Genomic DNA, 19,462 nt, shown 5'->3' on the forward strand with positions numbered 1-19,462 from the left:
AAGCATTAAAATGGAAAAGTCTGCAAATATACTGAGAGGGCTGTTGGTGCCAAGCAAAGGGCCTGCCTTTCAAGTCATCACTCTCTGTGCTTGGGGCTCACACACTACACCCTGCACACTTTCCTCGTCGTCCTTGCATACTTTGCAACTCCCCTTGGCATAAGTTAGGACATAAGCAGCTGGTCCACAGGATAACAGTTTGGTTATTTTTTCGCCGTTTCAAGTTCTTCAAATCTTCTGCCGATGCCATGTGCCTTCTCTGCGACATGCATGCTTCGAGGAGAAGAGAGAAGAAACCTGGTGAAGACTGAATATGAAATGGTATGGAACTTCGGCGAACGCATGGGAGCATTTAAAGACAAGGCTATTAGCTGTCCAAATCGTGACTCTGAACAGAAAATTTTAAGGCTTAAATAAATGTGTAAACGTTTGGCAAAACTTATTATGACATACAACTTGAAAGGAAGACTTCTAAGTGCAAGACTGTTTCTATTTGAATATTGTGTAAGACTGTTTCTATTTAAATATTTAAAAAAAACGTCACAGGATAATGTGTGCGAAGATAGATTAGCATCAGAATCCAAAATGATTGATGGACATAAACAGGGGATATCGTATTTACATGTCCAGTAATTAGTTTACCCGCGGACTGTAATTGACACTACACGGACTTTAAAGTCAGAGTAATTAAAGGCCGTGGTTTAACGTGGTATGTCTATAAACGTAAAAGTCCTTACTTCCTTAGTACGCGAATACAAACATAAAAAGAACTGTCGGAGGACAGTAAGGCTCGACTTTTCGAAAAAGTTGTCACAAAGGTGTTTTATTAGGTGTAATAATGCTTACCTATGAATAAATAAAATTGACCGAAAACATACAAAGGCTTGTTATTAAGATGTTTTATCAAGTAAATCACTGCTTTATTATTATGAATGCATAAAATTGTCCCAAAAAGGCACAAACCCTTCAGTAGTTATGGAGATAACAGCTTACAAGCAAAACTTTACCATGAATTTCTAAGTTGAAAAGGGGAAGAAAAATCAGCCTAAGTAGAAAAAAGAATTATGGATCTTGGTCAGTGGCCTACAATTATGACCCTAAATGCATATGTGAAGTTTTAAATAAATATCTTTAACCAAGAGACTAAGTAGGAAATGGGAGATAAATCAGCCTAAATGCAAGACAGAGTTATGGAACTTAGTCAGTGACATACAATAATGACCCTTCATGCGGGAAGTTTCAAATCAAAATTTCTGATAGTTATCGAGATATGTAAAACTTACATGTAAACATTAAGCAAGAGACTAAGTAAAAAAGGGGGAGATAAATCAGCCTAAATACATGACACAGATATGGGTTCTGTTCAGTGATCATTATTTATGACCACAAATATGCATATGAAGTTTCAAGTTTGTATCTAGATATGCAAAACTTGCATGTTAAATTTAACCAAGAAAAGGAGATTTTTTAGTACAAAAGGGAGCATAATTCAGTCAAAATACATGGCCGAGTAATGAATCTTGAGATGTTACCTTCAATTATGACCCTAAGTACATGTGTAAAGTTTCAAGTAAATATCTTTAAAGACCTTTAATCTTTAACCAAAATTTCTAAGTTTCAAAAGGGCAAATATTTCTGCAAATATTGCAGGCAGAGTTATGCAACTTTGCAAACTGATGTACATTGTTACTGTAAAAGAGTATGGTAAATTTCAATTGAATATCTCAATCAATAATTGAGATATTTGACTTTACAAAAACTTTAACCAAAATTTCTAAGTTAAAAAGGGGCATAATTCTGTAAATATTGTAGGCAGAGTTATCCAACTTGTCAATTTGAATTACATTGTTACTATAAATAAGTATTATAAGTTTCAATTGAATATCTTAAGCAATGATTGAGATATTTGACTTTACAAAAAACTTTAACAAACGCAGACGCCGACGCCAGAGCGACTACAATAGCTCTCCATATTCTTCGAATAGTCGAGCTTAAATTAGTTAACTTAATTTATATATTTAAATTTCATAACAGAAATAAAACATCACTAACGTTCAGCTTTAGAGATTCTGTCTTTACTATATTTATACCAAGCATAATGGGCCCATTTGACAACCTATCTGAAATACCCTCATTGGACACATCTTTCATACCCCCCCCCCCACACACACTTGGACTTGGAAAATTCTCCCATAACACCTTAAACAGACAATATTTGACAAACGGCATTTAACCCCCTTGGACTACAAGTCATTGTCGCAAAATTGACCACTTTGACATATCTTCCATACCTTCTTAAAAAGAGACACTTCTTCAATCCTTCAATCTTCCATACCCCTTGAAAATGACCCTTGAATGTACGGAAATATTCATTTTGCTACAGAATAGTGGAAACCTGAACCAGGCTACCAAATGTAATATCAGCAAAGACGATACAAACCTTTTAAATGCTATCGGACAAATATTTAAATTGCTAGCCCATTAAAGACGTGTACTAAGAGTCTAAATGATTACTAGAAGTGTAGAAATAAATTGTTTTAACCATGACGGAATATGTTTAAGGGACGTGTGTTTAAAATAAAAAATATTTCGCATAATAAGACATATATGCTGTGCGGAAGGCGTTTTTATCTATTTTTTGTCAATAGTATTGAGAATGTGTGTCCAGTCAACAAGCTTTCACTTTCAGTTTTTATTAAACCAAAGCATTAGTACGCAAATGGTGTTAACAAACAATTAAACAGAAAATAACTGTAAAACAACTTATACCACATAAAAAGAATACAATTATGACTGACTAAATAAACAAAAATAGGAGATCATATCGTTCAGTTTCAAATACTGAATTTCAATGAAATTTAAGTAAAGAAGAAAAAAACAACCATGTTGGTAAAGTGGAACAAATGGGAGAGGGAACGGAAAATGAGAAGTATTATCTTAATTTTAACACAATATTTTTTACAAAATAAAGATAGTTTAAGTAAAAAAATATCACAACTATTCATTAATCTGTCAAGTTTAAAAATATGGGGATGAATATAAGAACTAGAAAGACGAGATTTATGTCGAATGCCATTTAAGTACGAACATTAAAATAAGTAGTGAAAATCATCACCAATAGCTTGATACGAACATAAGGAACAGAGTCTATTATTATGATCAATGGCCAAATGTCTGCTTTTTTTTCCATTTTTTCTAAATTTATATAAATATTTGCCTATGTCAAATGGAAGATCATGCAGTCTAAGCTTCACAATACCTTTAAAGTGATTAATTTTATTTATTTAATTGAAAATATTCTGACATGTCAAGATTATTAAGAGTTTCTATCACAAATGTTATCCGTTTAGATTCACAATATTTCTGGAGGACAAAGACGACATCGATTTATACAGAATTAAGTGTACATATCTTATTATCCTTGGCACTAATATATAGTTTTACTCCAAAACAAAAAATTGCTTTCACTTGCAAGACCATTGATAATATGCTCAATTTATCATATACCACACAATAAGGCTTAGAAGATTTTAAACTCAAAATAAACTTACTTAGATAAAAAAAAGAAATTTCTTAAAAATTTGAACTGGTTCGAATCCCCAAACTTCACTTCCATGAAGGATCGGTACAACCATATAATTAAATAAATGCAGTTGCAAAGAAATTGGTAAACATACTTTTGCATCACAGAAAACATTGATCCACAAGTATTATAAACAAAAATCTTTTTTTCATTTAAAAAAAACATTATGTTTATATTAAGTACTCCAAAGTAAGTAAAGTTATCCACTAAATCGATCGTTTTACCATTATACATAAAGTTAAAATCATCCTTAGGTTTTGTTTGACTAAAAATCATTATTTATTAACAACACGATTCCATAGATGACAATAATTACTCATAGCATTAAATGCAATCTACATGTAATTTGCAGATAAGTTTGGCTTCCTGCTAAAAGTATATAATTGAGCCGTGTCATGACAAAACCAACATCAGAGATAGACTCGATAACCAAGTACCTCGGAGTCCATATGTCTGGAAACCTCTCCTGGAATCAACATGTTGACAAGATCGTAAAGAAGGGCAACAGTACACTCGGCTTCCTTCGACGCAACCTGCGCATCAGCAATGAACAGGTCAAGAGCACAGCCTACATGTCACTTGTGCGACCAGGCCTTGAATATTGCTCCACCGTCTGGAACCCTTATACCAAGGACCTTACACGCAAGCTCGAGATGGTCCAGAGGAGAGCTGCAAGATATGTGACGAACCGTTACCACAACACAAGCAGCGTATCCTCAATGATCCAACACTTGGAGTGGGAGACATTAGAGTCACGACGGACCAAAGCCCAGCTGACCATGATGTTCAAGATCACCAATGACCTGGTGGACATACCAGTCAGCGATTATCTCACCCCTGCCCCGAGCCGCACTAGAAGTGACCACTCCAAGAAGTTCCATCTACCATCAACATCTACATCGTACTACAAGAACTCCTTCTTCCCTCGTACAGCCACAATATGGAATAGCTTACCTGCCTCCGTTGCAGAGGCCCCTGACTTGGTATCCTTCAAGCAGGGGATATCAGCCCTCACATTCTAAGTCGCCTTATGGGCCCAGCTACAAGTACCCACTAGTGATATCCAAGGCTGTGCCGGCAGCGGCCACCGTAACCGGAGAGGTTTGGGTTGAAGAGGCGAAATATAGCTGGCCATACTTTTTGTCTATATCTCTACCTGTGTACTATCCAACCTCTTCTAACTTTCTATCATTTCTTGTATATTTCTTTTTCTTGACCTATCACCACCCGTCGCGTCATAATCAAGTGTGATTGCGCCGACGTACAATGTAGATGTAGATGTAGATAGAACATAATGGGTTTGCGACCAGCATGGATCCAGAACAGCCTGCACATCTAGATATGTCCTAAAAACACAATTCTTTTTCACCCTTGTTAAGAATGGGATACATGGATACAAGGGTTACATTGGTTACTTATGGTTACAAAATGTTTTAATAGAAAACATTTACTAAAATTAATTCAAATAATATCTCTAGGTGAAATAAATAACAAAAAAGTCAAATTTTATTTAAAAAATATCTGTTACATGATGGAAATTAACTGTATCCCACTGTAACCTTGTGTAACCCTTGTATCCCTGTATCCCTTGTCATGTGGGGGTGAAAAATAATTGTGATTTTGTGCCATATGCGCAGTCTGATCAGGATCCATGCTGTTCGCTATCAGTTTCTCTACTTGTTATAGGGTTTGTAAGCGAACAGCATGGATCCTGATCAGACTGCGCGGGTAACCTGAAATCGGGTAACCGACGATGATTGTGCAATGACCGATTTCTTCACTTTCGGCACAGCTTTTAGAAAGGTTGGACGGAGTTTATACGCCGTTATATTTTAAACCAATCAAATAACAGAATCGAATAATCGGCGGGATTTCCGGATTTATGTAAACAGAGGTCTTCTGCAAATTCTGAAAATTTAAGGACTGGTATGCATTTATGATTATTAAATAGGGCTACTTTAATGAAATATAATGAAATTTTTTACCTGGTTATGTAAAATAATTGATTAAGTATAGAAAAATTGGTCTCTACGAGTCAAACACTAGCACGGATAAGCAGTGAAATTATCACAGACGCTTGGGGTTATGTGCGTGGCTCCCCTTCTTGATCCGCACTTGTATACACCATGCCTATTTTTATCGTGCAAACCGTACGTCAAAATATTTTTGCATATTATTACGACCTGGTCACATGTCTTGAACATAAAACATGTTTTCCGCTATTTTAACCACGTTTAAAAAAGTCCCTAGAATATCATAATTTCATGAAGATAACAACGTATACGCTTTCCTTTGATGTGAGATGACTGGAATGAGTTTCGGCACTGTTTTGCGCTTTCATTTTCATGCCGAGAACCAAAACCCCGCAGCGGTTCCTTCCCCTAATCAGTACAGAAACCTAGTCCTATAAATATGACGTCGCTTTGAGATATTTTTGCTTCTGGGCAAAGCAACGTCATATCGAAATTGCTCAAAAACCCATAGCATGTTCCACCAGAAAATCGGGCGGAACGAAATACAATGAAGACAGCGTGTATTTACATAATTTTTGACCTATTTATGAACAAAACTAAAAAATAAATACCTTTTGTCAAAATAATTAAACTGTCACATCCGAAAAATCATGATTAAATCCTCTCATGTATTTCAATTCCTTTTACAGCCGATAAACAAATGGCGGCCGTAAAGTGCGCGAAATCTGATTGGCTAATTCAAATGCAAGCGTTTAATTGAGTCAGAACAATCTAACGGAATATTTTTTTAACGAAATAATTGCTCATGCACCGTCAGTGTGTTCGAATATATTTTTCCGTTCAAAAATTTGGAATCAATCTGTAAAGCACCTTGCTTAACCAGTATGGCTGATAGACAAAAATAGATTGATGTTTATATTTTATTTTAAATTAATAAGTACATCGTTTGAAAGTTTTTGTGTATGATTGAGCATGAAATTGAAAGAAAATATGATAAGCTTTTGAATAAAGCTTGAAAGGCAAGACAATAGACATTTTTGGATTTTTTTATGATGCTATGCGTTTTTTAGCAATAACTATTAGACGTCAGGCTTGACCGACAAAAACTATAACAAGCCTGTAACGTCTAATATATTGGACTATACAGAAACCAAATCAAGAAGACTGACGGAAAGGGCCGAGTAGTTGCGATTGAATTTCTTTTTCCCAGCGATTTTCCCGCTGTAATTTACGGGAAACATTCCAGTGGTCATGAATTCGTAAAGAAGCATGTGACTCAGTTATGAAAATATAATTAAATGTGCAAAGCTTGGAAGAAAGGTACGATCTGATAATAACATGCAGTTATTTATGGAAAAGAGTCAACTCGGCCCTATACCAACTCGGCACGGGTCAACTCGGCACGGGTCAACTCGGCCCACTTTACAAAAATATATAGGCCTATAACGTATTTACTTCGCTTTGCATGTTGTTAAGGTAAATGAATAATAAGAAATATCTTATTATTATTAAATAATTTTACATTGTACCTCTGCTGAAATAAAGTATATTTAGAAAAAAAAGTTATTTATTTGTCTTGCAGATTCGATAAAATTAATATAGACACAGGCACGATTATCGAACCTGGGAAGAAAAAATATGAACAGATTGATAAAATAACTTCATATTTTTTCTTCCCAGGTCCGATACTTGTGCCTGTGAATATAGATATAATAAAAATGTGTTTCCTTAGATGCATTTTGTTTGTAAAGTAATTTTCAAGAAAATATTAACAAAAACATGCTTACTTAATAGCATAAGCTTCTAATTAATTGCAGGTGGTCACTAATCAAATTTGAATGAATGAGTCAATCATAATTATCACCTAATTAATCGGCATCTTTAACATACACATTGATTGATAATAATAGTATGTGACAATAGGAGTCCTTTGATGTCCTTTACCCATTTTTAAAAGTGGGCCGAGTTGACCCGTGCCGAGTTGGAATAGGGCCGAGCTGACTCGGGGGCCGAGTATGTTTTAGGGCCGAGCTGACCCGGATTCTTATTTATTAAAGGAATATATGCATCGACTGATTTACACCAGAAATAAATGGCATGCGATAACATAAATACCTGAAATATATGTAGGTCAGTTGTGTTTACATTTCGAAGCTTGGTATCTTCAGGAAATTGAAGCGTTGGAAAAAAATTGACTTTTTTAAAACGTTATGAAATTCTATTCAAACTTGTTCATGTGTTAGACACTTAACTGTCTCAAACTAATATTAGCACAAATTTAAAACTTATTCTTGTAATAAACAATACTTTTAGTTTTTAATATCCAGGGGCGGGGAAAGGGCGGGGTCCATACTCCAAGTGTCTGTGGAAATTATGAGTGATCAGGCACTTTTTCATGGCTGACAGTTCATCTTGGTCAAGTTGGTGACATCCAGCAGTCTCCTGGATTAGACCCCTGTGTATTTTTCAGACGTAAAACTTGGTATATAATACACTAAATAAAACGGAATGAACCTTACCTACCCGGGGTCTAATCCAGGATATTGCCTGACATCCCCTAGACACTTCACCCCAATGCATTTTTACAGACACTTCGCCCCTCAGACAATTTACCCCTTAGACACTTCACCCCTTGTCTTTAGGGGAGAAGCATCTAGCGGTAATCTGGTGAAATATCTTATTCCCTTGCCATTTTTTTGCTGTGTAATGATAATTAACCAGGTTTTCCGAAGGAAAAAACTGGTTATTAGATTGAGGTATGTCGGCGGGCGGACGGGTGGGCGTAAACAATTTCTTCTGTGCGCAACTCCTCCTACATTTCTCAACAGATTTTGACCAAACTTTCACAGAAGCTTTGTCATCAAGTGGCCTGGCGCATATTGTCGGGGTTTTGCCATTGGATAATATTTGACCTAATTATGGCCCTTTGTTATTTTTTCTTATATAGAATATATAGTGAACAATTTCTTCTGTGGGCAACTCCTCCATCATTTCTCAACGGATTGTGACCAAACTTTCACAGAAGCTTTGTCATCAAGTGCCCTGGCACATATTGTCGGGGTTTTGCGATTTGATAATATTTGACCTAATTATGGCCCTTTGTTTTTCTTCCTTATATAGAATATATAGTGAACAATTTCTTCTGTGCGCAACTCCTCCTACATTTCTCAATGGATTTTGACCAAACTTTCACAGAAGCTTTGTCATCAAGTGCCCTGGCACATATTGTCGGGGTTTTGTGATTGGATAATATTTGACCTAATTATGGCCCTTTGTTTTTTTCCTTATATAGAATATATAGTGAACAATTTCTTCTGTGCGCAACTCCTCCTACATTTCTCAACGGATTTTGACCAAACTTTCACAGAACCTTTATTTATCAAGTGCCCTGGCACATATTGTTGGGGTTTTGTGATTGGATAATATTTGACGTAATTATGGCCCTTTGTTTTTTTCTTTATACAGAATATATAGTGAACAATTTCTACTGTGCGCAACTTCTCCTACATTTCTCAACGGATTTTGACCAAACTTTCACAGAAGCTTTGTTATCAAGTGCCCTGGCGCATATTGTCGGGGTTTTGTGATTGGATAATATTTGACCTAATTATGCCCCTTTGTTTTTTTTCCTTATACAGAATTATCAATATATAGTGAACAAATTTTTCTGTGCTGAACAAGTCCTACATTTCTCAACAGATTTTGTTCAAACTTTCACAGAAGCTTTGTCATCAAGTGCCCTGACGCATATTGTAGAGGTTTTGTGATTGGATAATTTTTGACCTAATTATGGCCCTTTGTTTTTTTTACTTATACAGAATATATTTTTTCCTTATACAGAATATATAGTGAACACTTCTTCTGTGGCAATTCCTCCTACATTATTCATGTTTTACATTGCACATAGTTACATAGTTTATTGCTTGTAATTGTATTTCAAATACAACATATTTATCTACAATGGAGATAATTGAAAACCTGGTTTCGTGGCATTGCCATGTTTCTTGTTTTTGATATGAAATGTTGAAATGAAACCTAAAATTATAGATCTAGATCTACTATAATTTGGAGATAACAACCAGACCATGGCATGGTGAATCTTGTAGAAAAGGGATAATTTCGCCTCTATACGTCAGGAGTTCCAGGTTTATAAATTTAAAGGAATAAGCATTTCCATGAAGCTAGAGGTCTAAGTTCTAACCATAATCTAGCTAAATGGGTAAAGAGTCAACTAGGCCCTCTACCAACTCGGCACAGTCAACTTGGCATTGGTCAACATACAGACGTAAAACATATAAACTTTATCTGATGACTTGCATGTTTTCAAGGCAAGCTGTTTTAAATGAAAAATAAGAGATACATGTAGCTGGTGTATTATTATTAGTTGAACATTGTACTTCTGCAAAATTTTTATGTGTTTATTTGGTGCTTTTTGTTTGTAAAGTAATCTTCAATGAAATAGAAACATATTAACTTATCTACATCATTCTGCTTAACAATCAATTCTGATTTATATGAGAAGCAGGACTTATTACCATAAGCTTCTAATTCGTTGCAAGTGGTCATTAAGTTAACAGAGATAAAAAAAATTTTTTACAGCTGCCCGTCCTACAGAGCAAGTAGCTTCAAATTTCTACTCGTCCTGCATGGTTTGCTTTATATGATTATAAATGAGAATTCTAGCTTCCTATTACATCATCAAATTTCCGCTCGTCCTGCCGGACAAGCATTCTACCATTTTGTCTACTCAGGGTTCTCACTAGGACTTTACAACATGGAGCCCATGGACTCTCAAGCCTGAAAAAGTTGGAGTCCAAAAACGCGTCGCAATTAATATGTTTACAGATTAGTCATTTTATGCTCACAATAGCATTGCTGATATTTTGAATCTTCAAGAGACTTTCAAAGTTTATAGTAATTCAAAACAAACTCTGAACTACATAGTATATAAGTATTGTTTTGTTGTTAATATTTATTATATGAAACAATAAAATTATAATGCATCAACTTCACTTTTATACCAAATCAAATTTTATTCTGGTAAAATAGGTCCACTCTTAAGACCAAAAGTTTATATTTGTAAAAAAACAAAAACAAAAAAAAACGTAAATGTATATAGGCAGCGTTTAGCGGAATGAATAGGAAAATCATGTACATCTTCACACAGTGTGTAAGAGATTCATCCGATCGACAATTATTTTAGCAAATATCTTCAAAAGGGGGCAAATTGAAGATCGATATTTAAAGATTTAATGTTGATTAAATAACAAAGGAACAAGTCATTCACATATTTAGCTTGGAAACTGAGAATTTTTGTGCCCTTTGTGAAATTTGAGGGTTTCTGGCGAACGTAAAATCGATAATGTTCGGGATCAATTTTCGGATAGAATCTAAAAATCAAAGAAAAGCGTATGTGTATTTTGGTTTGTTGTCTTGGCATTTCAGCACACTATCTTAAATTCTTAATCTTAATACTCTTATAGAACTTTTTTGCAAGAATGAAACTTTAGTAAAATTGTGCCTAGAAAATGCCGAAAAATATTTGACAATAATTTAAAATTACACTCATTTGTAATGTGAGTAAACAGTTTTAAAACTTGCGGCGTAAATAGTTAAAAGTTAATTCTTTTGTCGGTAAAATTTGCTAAATTCCAATCAACTGTTGGACAAAGATAAAAAATTATCACCTCGTGTTATATCTGGTAATTACGTGTAAAGTGCGTGTATAGTCTGATCTCTATCACTTGATAATGATCGAAAGCGTTATCGCTGATTGGCTAATCGCTTCACTGGTCGATGTGCATAGGACCGCCTACCTATAGACTGACACGCGATGACGTATTTGTGTATTTATGGTTGTAAACAATCGGTAATGTTTATGCGTCCCCAGGCAAAATTAAGCTTGCGCGGAATCCTTGCTCTGAAATATTTGCGTCCAGCTGTAATAGACATGCGTACCGGGACGCCGAAATAAGCGTCCCCGAGAACCCTGCTACTCGTAAATACAAGCGGACAAATGGAAATTTCTATGCCTGATTAATCAAATTTGAATGATTGTGTCAATCATAATTATCAGTTTATCACCTGATTAATCACTACCCTTAACAAACACATGGTAATTGATTGGTATTTGTTCTTTATCTTATATAAATAAAACAACATGTAGCCTGGAACCTTTTGTATCCATCTAGTTACTGATAGATCACAACTGCAATTAAGAAATTTAAACCTTCCTGAATCTTTATTTTGTATCATGCAGGGATCACGCAAGCCCTAAAATTTAGGGTGAAGTGACTTCTCCCTCCAGTGAAGATAGGGAGAAGTTTTTGGGGACAAGGAGAAGTGTATATGAACTGCATTTTTTTTAAATGTTGATGTTCCATTTAATACTTAGTTTTATGATTGACCAACATTTGGTGGAGTACATAACAGTTTATTAAGTAACTCATAACAATAAACAGCAAAATTACAAATGTGGCAGTCTTTTTTTTCTTCTATATTATCTTTATCATAGGTTTTGTGTAGCTTGTTCTGATTTTAATGCTGCAGCCAGGTGATGTGCTGAAATAAAAGAAAACAATTTATTTTAGTAAATCACTAGTAGGCCCTTTTATTTCATCATTTTCAATATTTCCCCAAGAAATATTAATAGGCAGTGCAGTGTCCAAGTTCATATATACTTAATAAGGTTTATGTGGATCTTCTTTTTTTTTTTAAGAAAAGGTTACGTGTGTACAGAATACTGATGGTATTTTTTCGGCGGACTTTTTCTGCATAATGCATTACTGTTTGCCGGGTTTTTCGCCCCCTCTTGTTAACAAGCTAGCAAGAGACATCAGTGTTTTATTGTTTGTTTACTTGTAAACGTTCTAATAAAAGTTCTTTTAAAAAATAATATATCAAGGGATAAATCATCACCAACATTTATAACAGAGACCCATTTACCAAATTGCTGAGACAATTGTAAACATCAAAACATACAAGTGACCAACACTTTTAGCGACACGCTTTTGTAAAGAGAAAATTTGTGAATAAGATCACTAAACTTACCAACTAATTAATGCAATAAGTATGCCCCCAATTTATCCTAATTGACATGAATCGCTGCCAATATGTTTAAGTGTTGTTTATTGATAATAAGTCGGCATTGGAGAATACCTGAAGATGTCAACCGTTCAATTCCAACACTTGCTAAATTGTCTCGCCGCGTTTCATTGGCTTTCCAATTTAACCGACCATTGAAAATGTGTTTAACAAATCGGTTTGAAATAGGAAGAGTGTAAACGAAACTGAGCTGGTTAATTCTTCAAAATTTATAGCAAGCGTTTAGCGAAAATTAGGGCGACTTTGTTTTCGCTTTTCTAAGCGATCCGGATGAAATGGTGAGAGACAAGGCAACTTTGTTGCCCAAGTTGCCTAGAAAGGTGATCCCTGTCATATATTTTGGTCTTTTTGTCATAATATTTACATGGCAAACATCACTGATAGACAGTCTTTAGCTTTGAATATACAGATATTGGCAGCCATGTCAAACAGGTTGAAAAATTAGGTCACATCATTATATCGTTGCTCTGTTAATACCGCCTCCGTGGTCGAGGGGTTAGAGTTGATGACTACTAATCCAGTTACCTCTCTGGCGTGGGTTCGATCCCCGGGAGATGCTTTGATAGTTTAGCGCGGAGGAAGGTAGTCTAGTATTGATGTAACTTTCCAGGAACGATGGTTAGGAAACTACCCGCCTATATGACTGAAATGCTGTTGGGGAAAAGGCGAAAAATAAAACAAACAAACAAGTCAAAGTTTAGAAAGCTTGAACCATCTTTAAGTTAGACTTTAAGTCCATTTGAAACAAAGATGTCTGTTTTTAAAATGTCAACATAAAGTAAGGAATTTTTTAATAGAAAGTGAATGTAACTTTAACAAGAACACACTATTTACATCTCTATTTATTATCTACAATATATGACTTAGAGTACTGGAAACATATATTTTATAATTTTTACTGCAAAAAAACAAAAGCGAGATTTTGACGTGACACTTACAAATGTAAATAATCAGTAGGTGGCGCATTTTGCAAAGTGAATAGATGAATTGCATGATACAATGGGGTTCCACTATAATGCATTTATTAACATGTAACATATTTTTCAATGTCACAAGGATGGCTTGTAATAAGTTTTTATTGCCCAAATCATTGAAAATTCTTCTTTTACCAAAAATGTAATAATAATTTAAGAAAACATCTTTCCATGTTTGTGAACAAGTCCATATATGAATATAAAACAAATTTGAATGAATATTGCTAATGTGGTTATACAGTAAAAACTCTGAAAACCGGACCCTCTCCGGACTTGACCAAAAGTCCGGTTTTCAGAGGTTTTCGGTTTTCAGAGGTTTTATACTTTAATTGATAATTATGATGTGATTGAACTATGACTTTGTTCAAACATTTTGTATTTACTTTTTAACACTTTTGTGTAAGTCATATTTTAATTTCTTTAAGCAATATTTGTCTTAAGTGATTTCATTATGCAAATCCATGAATATAATTCAGAAAATCAGAAATTAAAACAACACATCTTTTTAATTGGCTTTTGAAATATGTTATTAATACAATTTAGTATTACTATGTTTGCATATAATAAATATCGAAACAAATATCATTTTTTTAGCAAAGCAGGAATCATTTTACAAAAGTGTCCCAATTCTTTTTAGACATTTTATATTTAACAAATTTAAAACATTTAGAAAAATCAAACCTATACAGGGAAAGGCACAATTGTAATGGAAGAGCAATAATTTAATTGCCAATAAGAAATTAGCACACACTAACAAGTGTTTTCACACCTGCATAGATAAAAATGGTGATCATTACCTGGTCATTAAACATGTCACCTGTTGAGATTATGTTTTAATATACATTAAAATACACAGAAAGTTGACACTTAAAATTGCTGTCCGGTTTTCAGAGGATTTTTATGCATGTTTAGCATTAGAAACCATAGAAAATCGTCCGGTTTTCAGAATTCAGAGGTTCCGGTATTCAGAGGATTTATTTTCAATGAACATATAAGAAGAAAAAACGGGACTTTTGAAATGGTCCGGTTTTCAGAGGATTCCGGTTTTCAGAGGGTCCGGTTTTCAGAGTTTTTACTGTACTATGTTTTTCTGCCTATCACATCAAATATTGCAGTGTTAAATTTAACAATGACAGAGTGGAATTTGGAGGAATTGTTTGACTTTGATTTCTAGGTTGAAAATTAAGGCTCTGTGGCTGGACAAGATACGGGATCTATAGCAACTATAGAATAGAAATGGAAATATAAATTATGAAATTTTCGCGAATACTTATGACACTGGTTCTCGATTTTTATATTATCTTGATTCTTCTATGTGCATGCCAGAAGCAAATACAGTTTCATTTTGGCAGGAAAGACTATTTTCAACTTGACAACTCTAATATTTTTAATGGAGAGACAGTCCGACAAAATTGGAAAATTCATCGGACCTGCTCATTTTTTAGCGGACAGGTTCGTTGGTCCGACAATCTTTGGGAATGACTGTGTGGATATTATGACATCTGACAACTTTCTGACATCATTAAAGAATTAATTCTGTGATTCTTTTGATGCATTGTCAAGTGCTCATTTTGAAAGAAAAATGTTTTATATAAATTATATGTACTGTAAATATAGAATGTTTTACTATTTGGTAATTAATTACTTCCAGGAACGGGTGTCCAGTCCAATTGATTCCAGTTCAAATGATGCTTATTGAAATCTAACCTTCATTTGCAAAATTTTAACACTGAATTCACTTGAACTTTCAGAAAAAAAAACCTAGTATGGCACAGATGCAGGCTCAAAGGTCAAATCAGGTCCAGGAAGCTGATGAAGAAACATTTGGTCCATTACTACTCTCAAGATTAGAGGTAAACAATGCTGTATAGTGTACATGTCGGTCTTAAATGGGGCAAAATATGGACCCATTTGAATCTCCAAAACTTTATATTATACTGTAAGGTTGATAAACATACCCATTTAAGTATTAGTAAATGTATATTTGAATTACACTAGTTAGCAACAAACAATATTAAAGACTTTGGTAAAACCACATTTGTAACACACTATAGTGCAGACTGGTTTAATTTCAAGACATAATCACAGTGAGCACTGTGTGGAACTATTTGGAATAAACTAGATGTATAATCTGTTTGTTGTTGGGTTGACATGGTTTCTACACTTTCTGTGGGAAAAAAACTGACATAGGCACTGATGATGTTTTCAAATTGTTAAGCGTTTGATTTTGAACATTGAATATTGTGGGTTTTGTTCTAATTAACTTGTCAATTTAAGATATTTGTTTGTAATATTTATATATAATAATGTTGACTTTCTTTTATTTAAGGCACATGGAATCAGTGCTACAGATGTTAAGAAGATGGAAGAAGCTGGTTTCTATACTGTTGAGTCAGTAGCTTATGCACCTAAGAAAAATTTATTGGCTATTAAAGGCATCAGTGAAGCTAAAGCAGACAAAGTGCTGGTAAATTTTTATTTGGTTATTTTTTAGTCTGGAATAAAAGAACATGATTTCTAATTGTTAAAAGTTTTTCCAGTTTGCAAGCCAGAGGCGAGGACATTATGTGTTCAGGCCTTTCACCCATAGTAAATTCAGTGGCCTGACCATGGACCTTTAATATAGCAGTGAATAATTTAGCCATGCTTTTCCTACTCATTGCTCGTAAACAGTATCATAAACAAAACCATTCCATTTGTGTTCTTTTGTTTCAACCATGTCAACTAATGACTATGTATTATTACAGTTTAGTAATTTGATAGCTGTCCAGCCAACTTACATAAAACTGGAATGGTCCATTATAATGCAAATGTTGGATTTGCACATTAAAGACATTTTTAATAAACTGTTTTGTCTCATTCATCCGAATAGTTTTATAATTTGACAATAATTATGTGTATGTAGAGATAGTTGTGAAGATTAGATTACCAATCTTACATTTGGAATGCTGTATATTTAACGAGAATAAAATTCAGGAATACTCCTTAGGTTGTTGCCCTTTAGAATATGACTAACATTATTTGAGAATGCTTTCAAAAATTGTTCTGAATAAACTTTCAGAATGATAATATAAACAATATGCCAATGAGCATTTCACATTTTCTAAGTCTTTCTATTGTTTTTGTTGTTTTCTTATTACAAGTGTTTATTACATAGGCTGAAGCAGCTAAACTTGTTCCAATGGGTTTCACAACAGCCACAGAATTCCACCAGAAAAGATCAGAGATTATCCAAGTAACATCTGGGTCTAAAGAACTAGACAAATTATTACAAGGTAACAAGACACTTTCTTTAATAACTTTGTGCCATCTTGTACTTGTAGTGGTGAAAAAGCATTTCCTGAAAAAAGATTGGAGATATTATTAAATTTATCAATCTTTTTAGTCCCCTACCGGTTTACCGGAGGGGACTGTAGGTTTACCCTCCGTCCGTCTGTCCGTCCGTCTGTCCGTCCGTCAGTCAGTCCGTCCGTCCACAAAACTGGATCCCGCGATAACTTGAAAAGTACTGAAAATATTTTTATGAAACTTGGTATATGGATAGATGGCAGTATGGAGATTATGCACGTCTTTTTCTTTTCTTCCTATGTTGAAAATTCTGGTTGCTATGGCAACAAATAGGCTGAAAATATGGCAAATTTTACACATAAACTGGATCCAGTGATAACGCAAAAAGTACTGGAAATATTTTTATGAAACTTGACATATGGGTAGATGGCAGTCTTGAGATTATGCACGTCTTTTTCTTTTCTTCCTATGTCGAAAATTCTGGTTGCTATGGCAACACATAGACTGAAAATATGGCAAATTTTACACATATACTGAATCCAGTGATAACTCAAAAAGTACTGGAAATATTTTTATGAAACTTGACATATGGGTAGATGGCAGTCTTGAGATTATGCATGTCTTATCTGTTCTTCCTATTTTGAAGAAATATCAGTTGCCTTGGCAACAAATAGGCTTAAAACATGGCAAATATAACAATATTTGTGATTAGTCAAAAAGAGCTTAAAATTTTTATGAAATTGCATATTTAATTCAAGAGTTATCTCCTGTTTAAGAATTTTGCTTTTAAAATGTTATATTTTGGTAACAGGGATGTTTCAAATATTAACTTTAGAGTGTCCTTCAGTTCGTCTGTCTGTCTGTTCATAAAAGCTGTTTCCTGTGATCACTTTTAAAGAACTTTTCCAACAAATTTACTTAAAATAGAGAAAAATTGAAACATTAGTGAATGGCCCTTCAGAATGTTGATGGGGTTCTAACCGGTAGGGGACTTATGGATTGCTTGCAATACTATGATAATTGCTTGTTCAAAGAGAATCGAAAATCTTTAATGTTAATGGTTACATATTTGCATATAATGTTAATATTTGCATACATCATATGGTTTATGTATTGTTTATTTGCTTTCTCTGTTGTAACTTGAAGTGTAATTTAAATTTTAACTCAATTGTTATTGATGTCGTTTGGTTTTGTTCACCAATTTTGAAAAGAAAGTGGGTCTGCCCAGTTGGGAAAATTAGGTGCATGAACCTTAGTGGGGAAAAAAAAGAATGAATTTATTATCTAGCTATTAAAAACAGGTCTAGTGACAGAATATACATGTATTTAAAGAAGAGGGGAAAAAGCAATAATTTGGGAAGTGGGATAAGCAATAAAAGAATTTTTAAGAGTATATTACACAAATTTATCTTTCACCTAAGTTTCATTACAAAAGTTATTACTTTTAATACAAATGACTTTTTATGAAATAAATCTTAGGTTTTGTACTTATTTTCTAAATACTGTATGTGTATTTAAATTCGCGGAAGCAAATTTTCGCGGAAAGGTCTATTTTGGGGGTATATACAAATATTCGCGCTATTTTGAATTCGCGGAGGTGACTGCCGAAAATCATAAATTCGCGTACACCCATCAGGTTAAAAAAATAAGAAAAATTATTCTTACACAATTAGGGTATGGTTTTCGCAAGCAGCCTTCTTTCATTTTTACTTTTACTGTAATCGTTGTTGGACTTCACAGTTATTTCCAACACCTGGTGTCAAACAATACCCTATTGTATAGAACAAAGACATTCAATTCAATTTGTCTAGCGGACAGATTATGGCAAACAAGAGAATGTCCGTTAACGAGCGTGATTTTTCACAGTTTAAAACAGCACTGAATGAGACCATAATATTTTCACTGATTTTGTTAAAACGTTGACTAAGTAATTGTGTTTAGTTTTCCATGTTTTCATCAGTTAAAATCGTTAATGTTTGTGTTGTTTGTTAGTTTGTGTTGTTAAACAAAATATAATCTGATCAGATGTCAAGACGTTTATGACTCAGACTATGAAATAAAAAGCGTGATTCAATGGTATTGTTCAAACATACTTATGCAAGAAACCTATAATCATATCAGTCAAACAATAATACACTTGCAAACTCATGTATATATAGAATGTTACATGTACAGTTTATACAACAGTAAAATCACTCTATGGAGCGCCACGGTTACCAGACTTATGGCAGCCGTGAACACACTGATATACAATGATCTATAGATGCGCGAAAATATGTCTATTAAGAAATTATTGCTGTAGAAATATTCGCGCTGAACATGAATTCGCGGATCGACTGTCACCGCGAATATCGCGAAAATTTGAAGACCGCGAATATTTCTACACATACAGTATACCAGTATTTCATTTCACATACTTGTAAGAAAAAGCTGTTTTCGTTAATTAATTTGTACAAAAAGTAGAAAAACTATTTATAAATGAATATATAATTGTAAAGAAAGCCGTGTTTTTTTTCTAAAAAAATGTTACTGTTTTTACA

At 34.0% G+C, this 19,462-nt stretch overlaps 1 protein-coding gene across 1 annotated transcript in view; it reads left to right on the plus strand.

Moving 5' to 3' along the window:
• Window positions 1–5,381: 5,381 nt before the first annotated feature.
• LOC132754975 (DNA repair protein RAD51 homolog 1) overlaps window positions 5,382–19,462 on the plus strand; it is a 30,039-nt gene continuing 15,958 nt past the window's right edge. Inside the window, exons 1-4 of the mRNA XM_060745738.1 lie at window positions 5,382–5,509; window positions 15,386–15,487; window positions 15,964–16,101; window positions 16,792–16,909. Coding sequence (XP_060601721.1) covers window positions 15,401–15,487; window positions 15,964–16,101; window positions 16,792–16,909 — 343 coding nt within the window. The 5' untranslated portion in view covers window positions 5,382–5,509; window positions 15,386–15,400. The remainder of the gene's footprint in view (window positions 5,510–15,385; window positions 15,488–15,963; window positions 16,102–16,791; window positions 16,910–19,462) is intronic.

This window comes from Ruditapes philippinarum, unplaced genomic scaffold (genome assembly GCF_026571515.1).
Source record: "Ruditapes philippinarum isolate M1 unplaced genomic scaffold, ASM2657151v2 ctg5104_1_1_1_1, whole genome shotgun sequence".
NCBI lineage: Eukaryota > Metazoa > Mollusca > Bivalvia > Venerida > Veneridae > Ruditapes > Ruditapes philippinarum.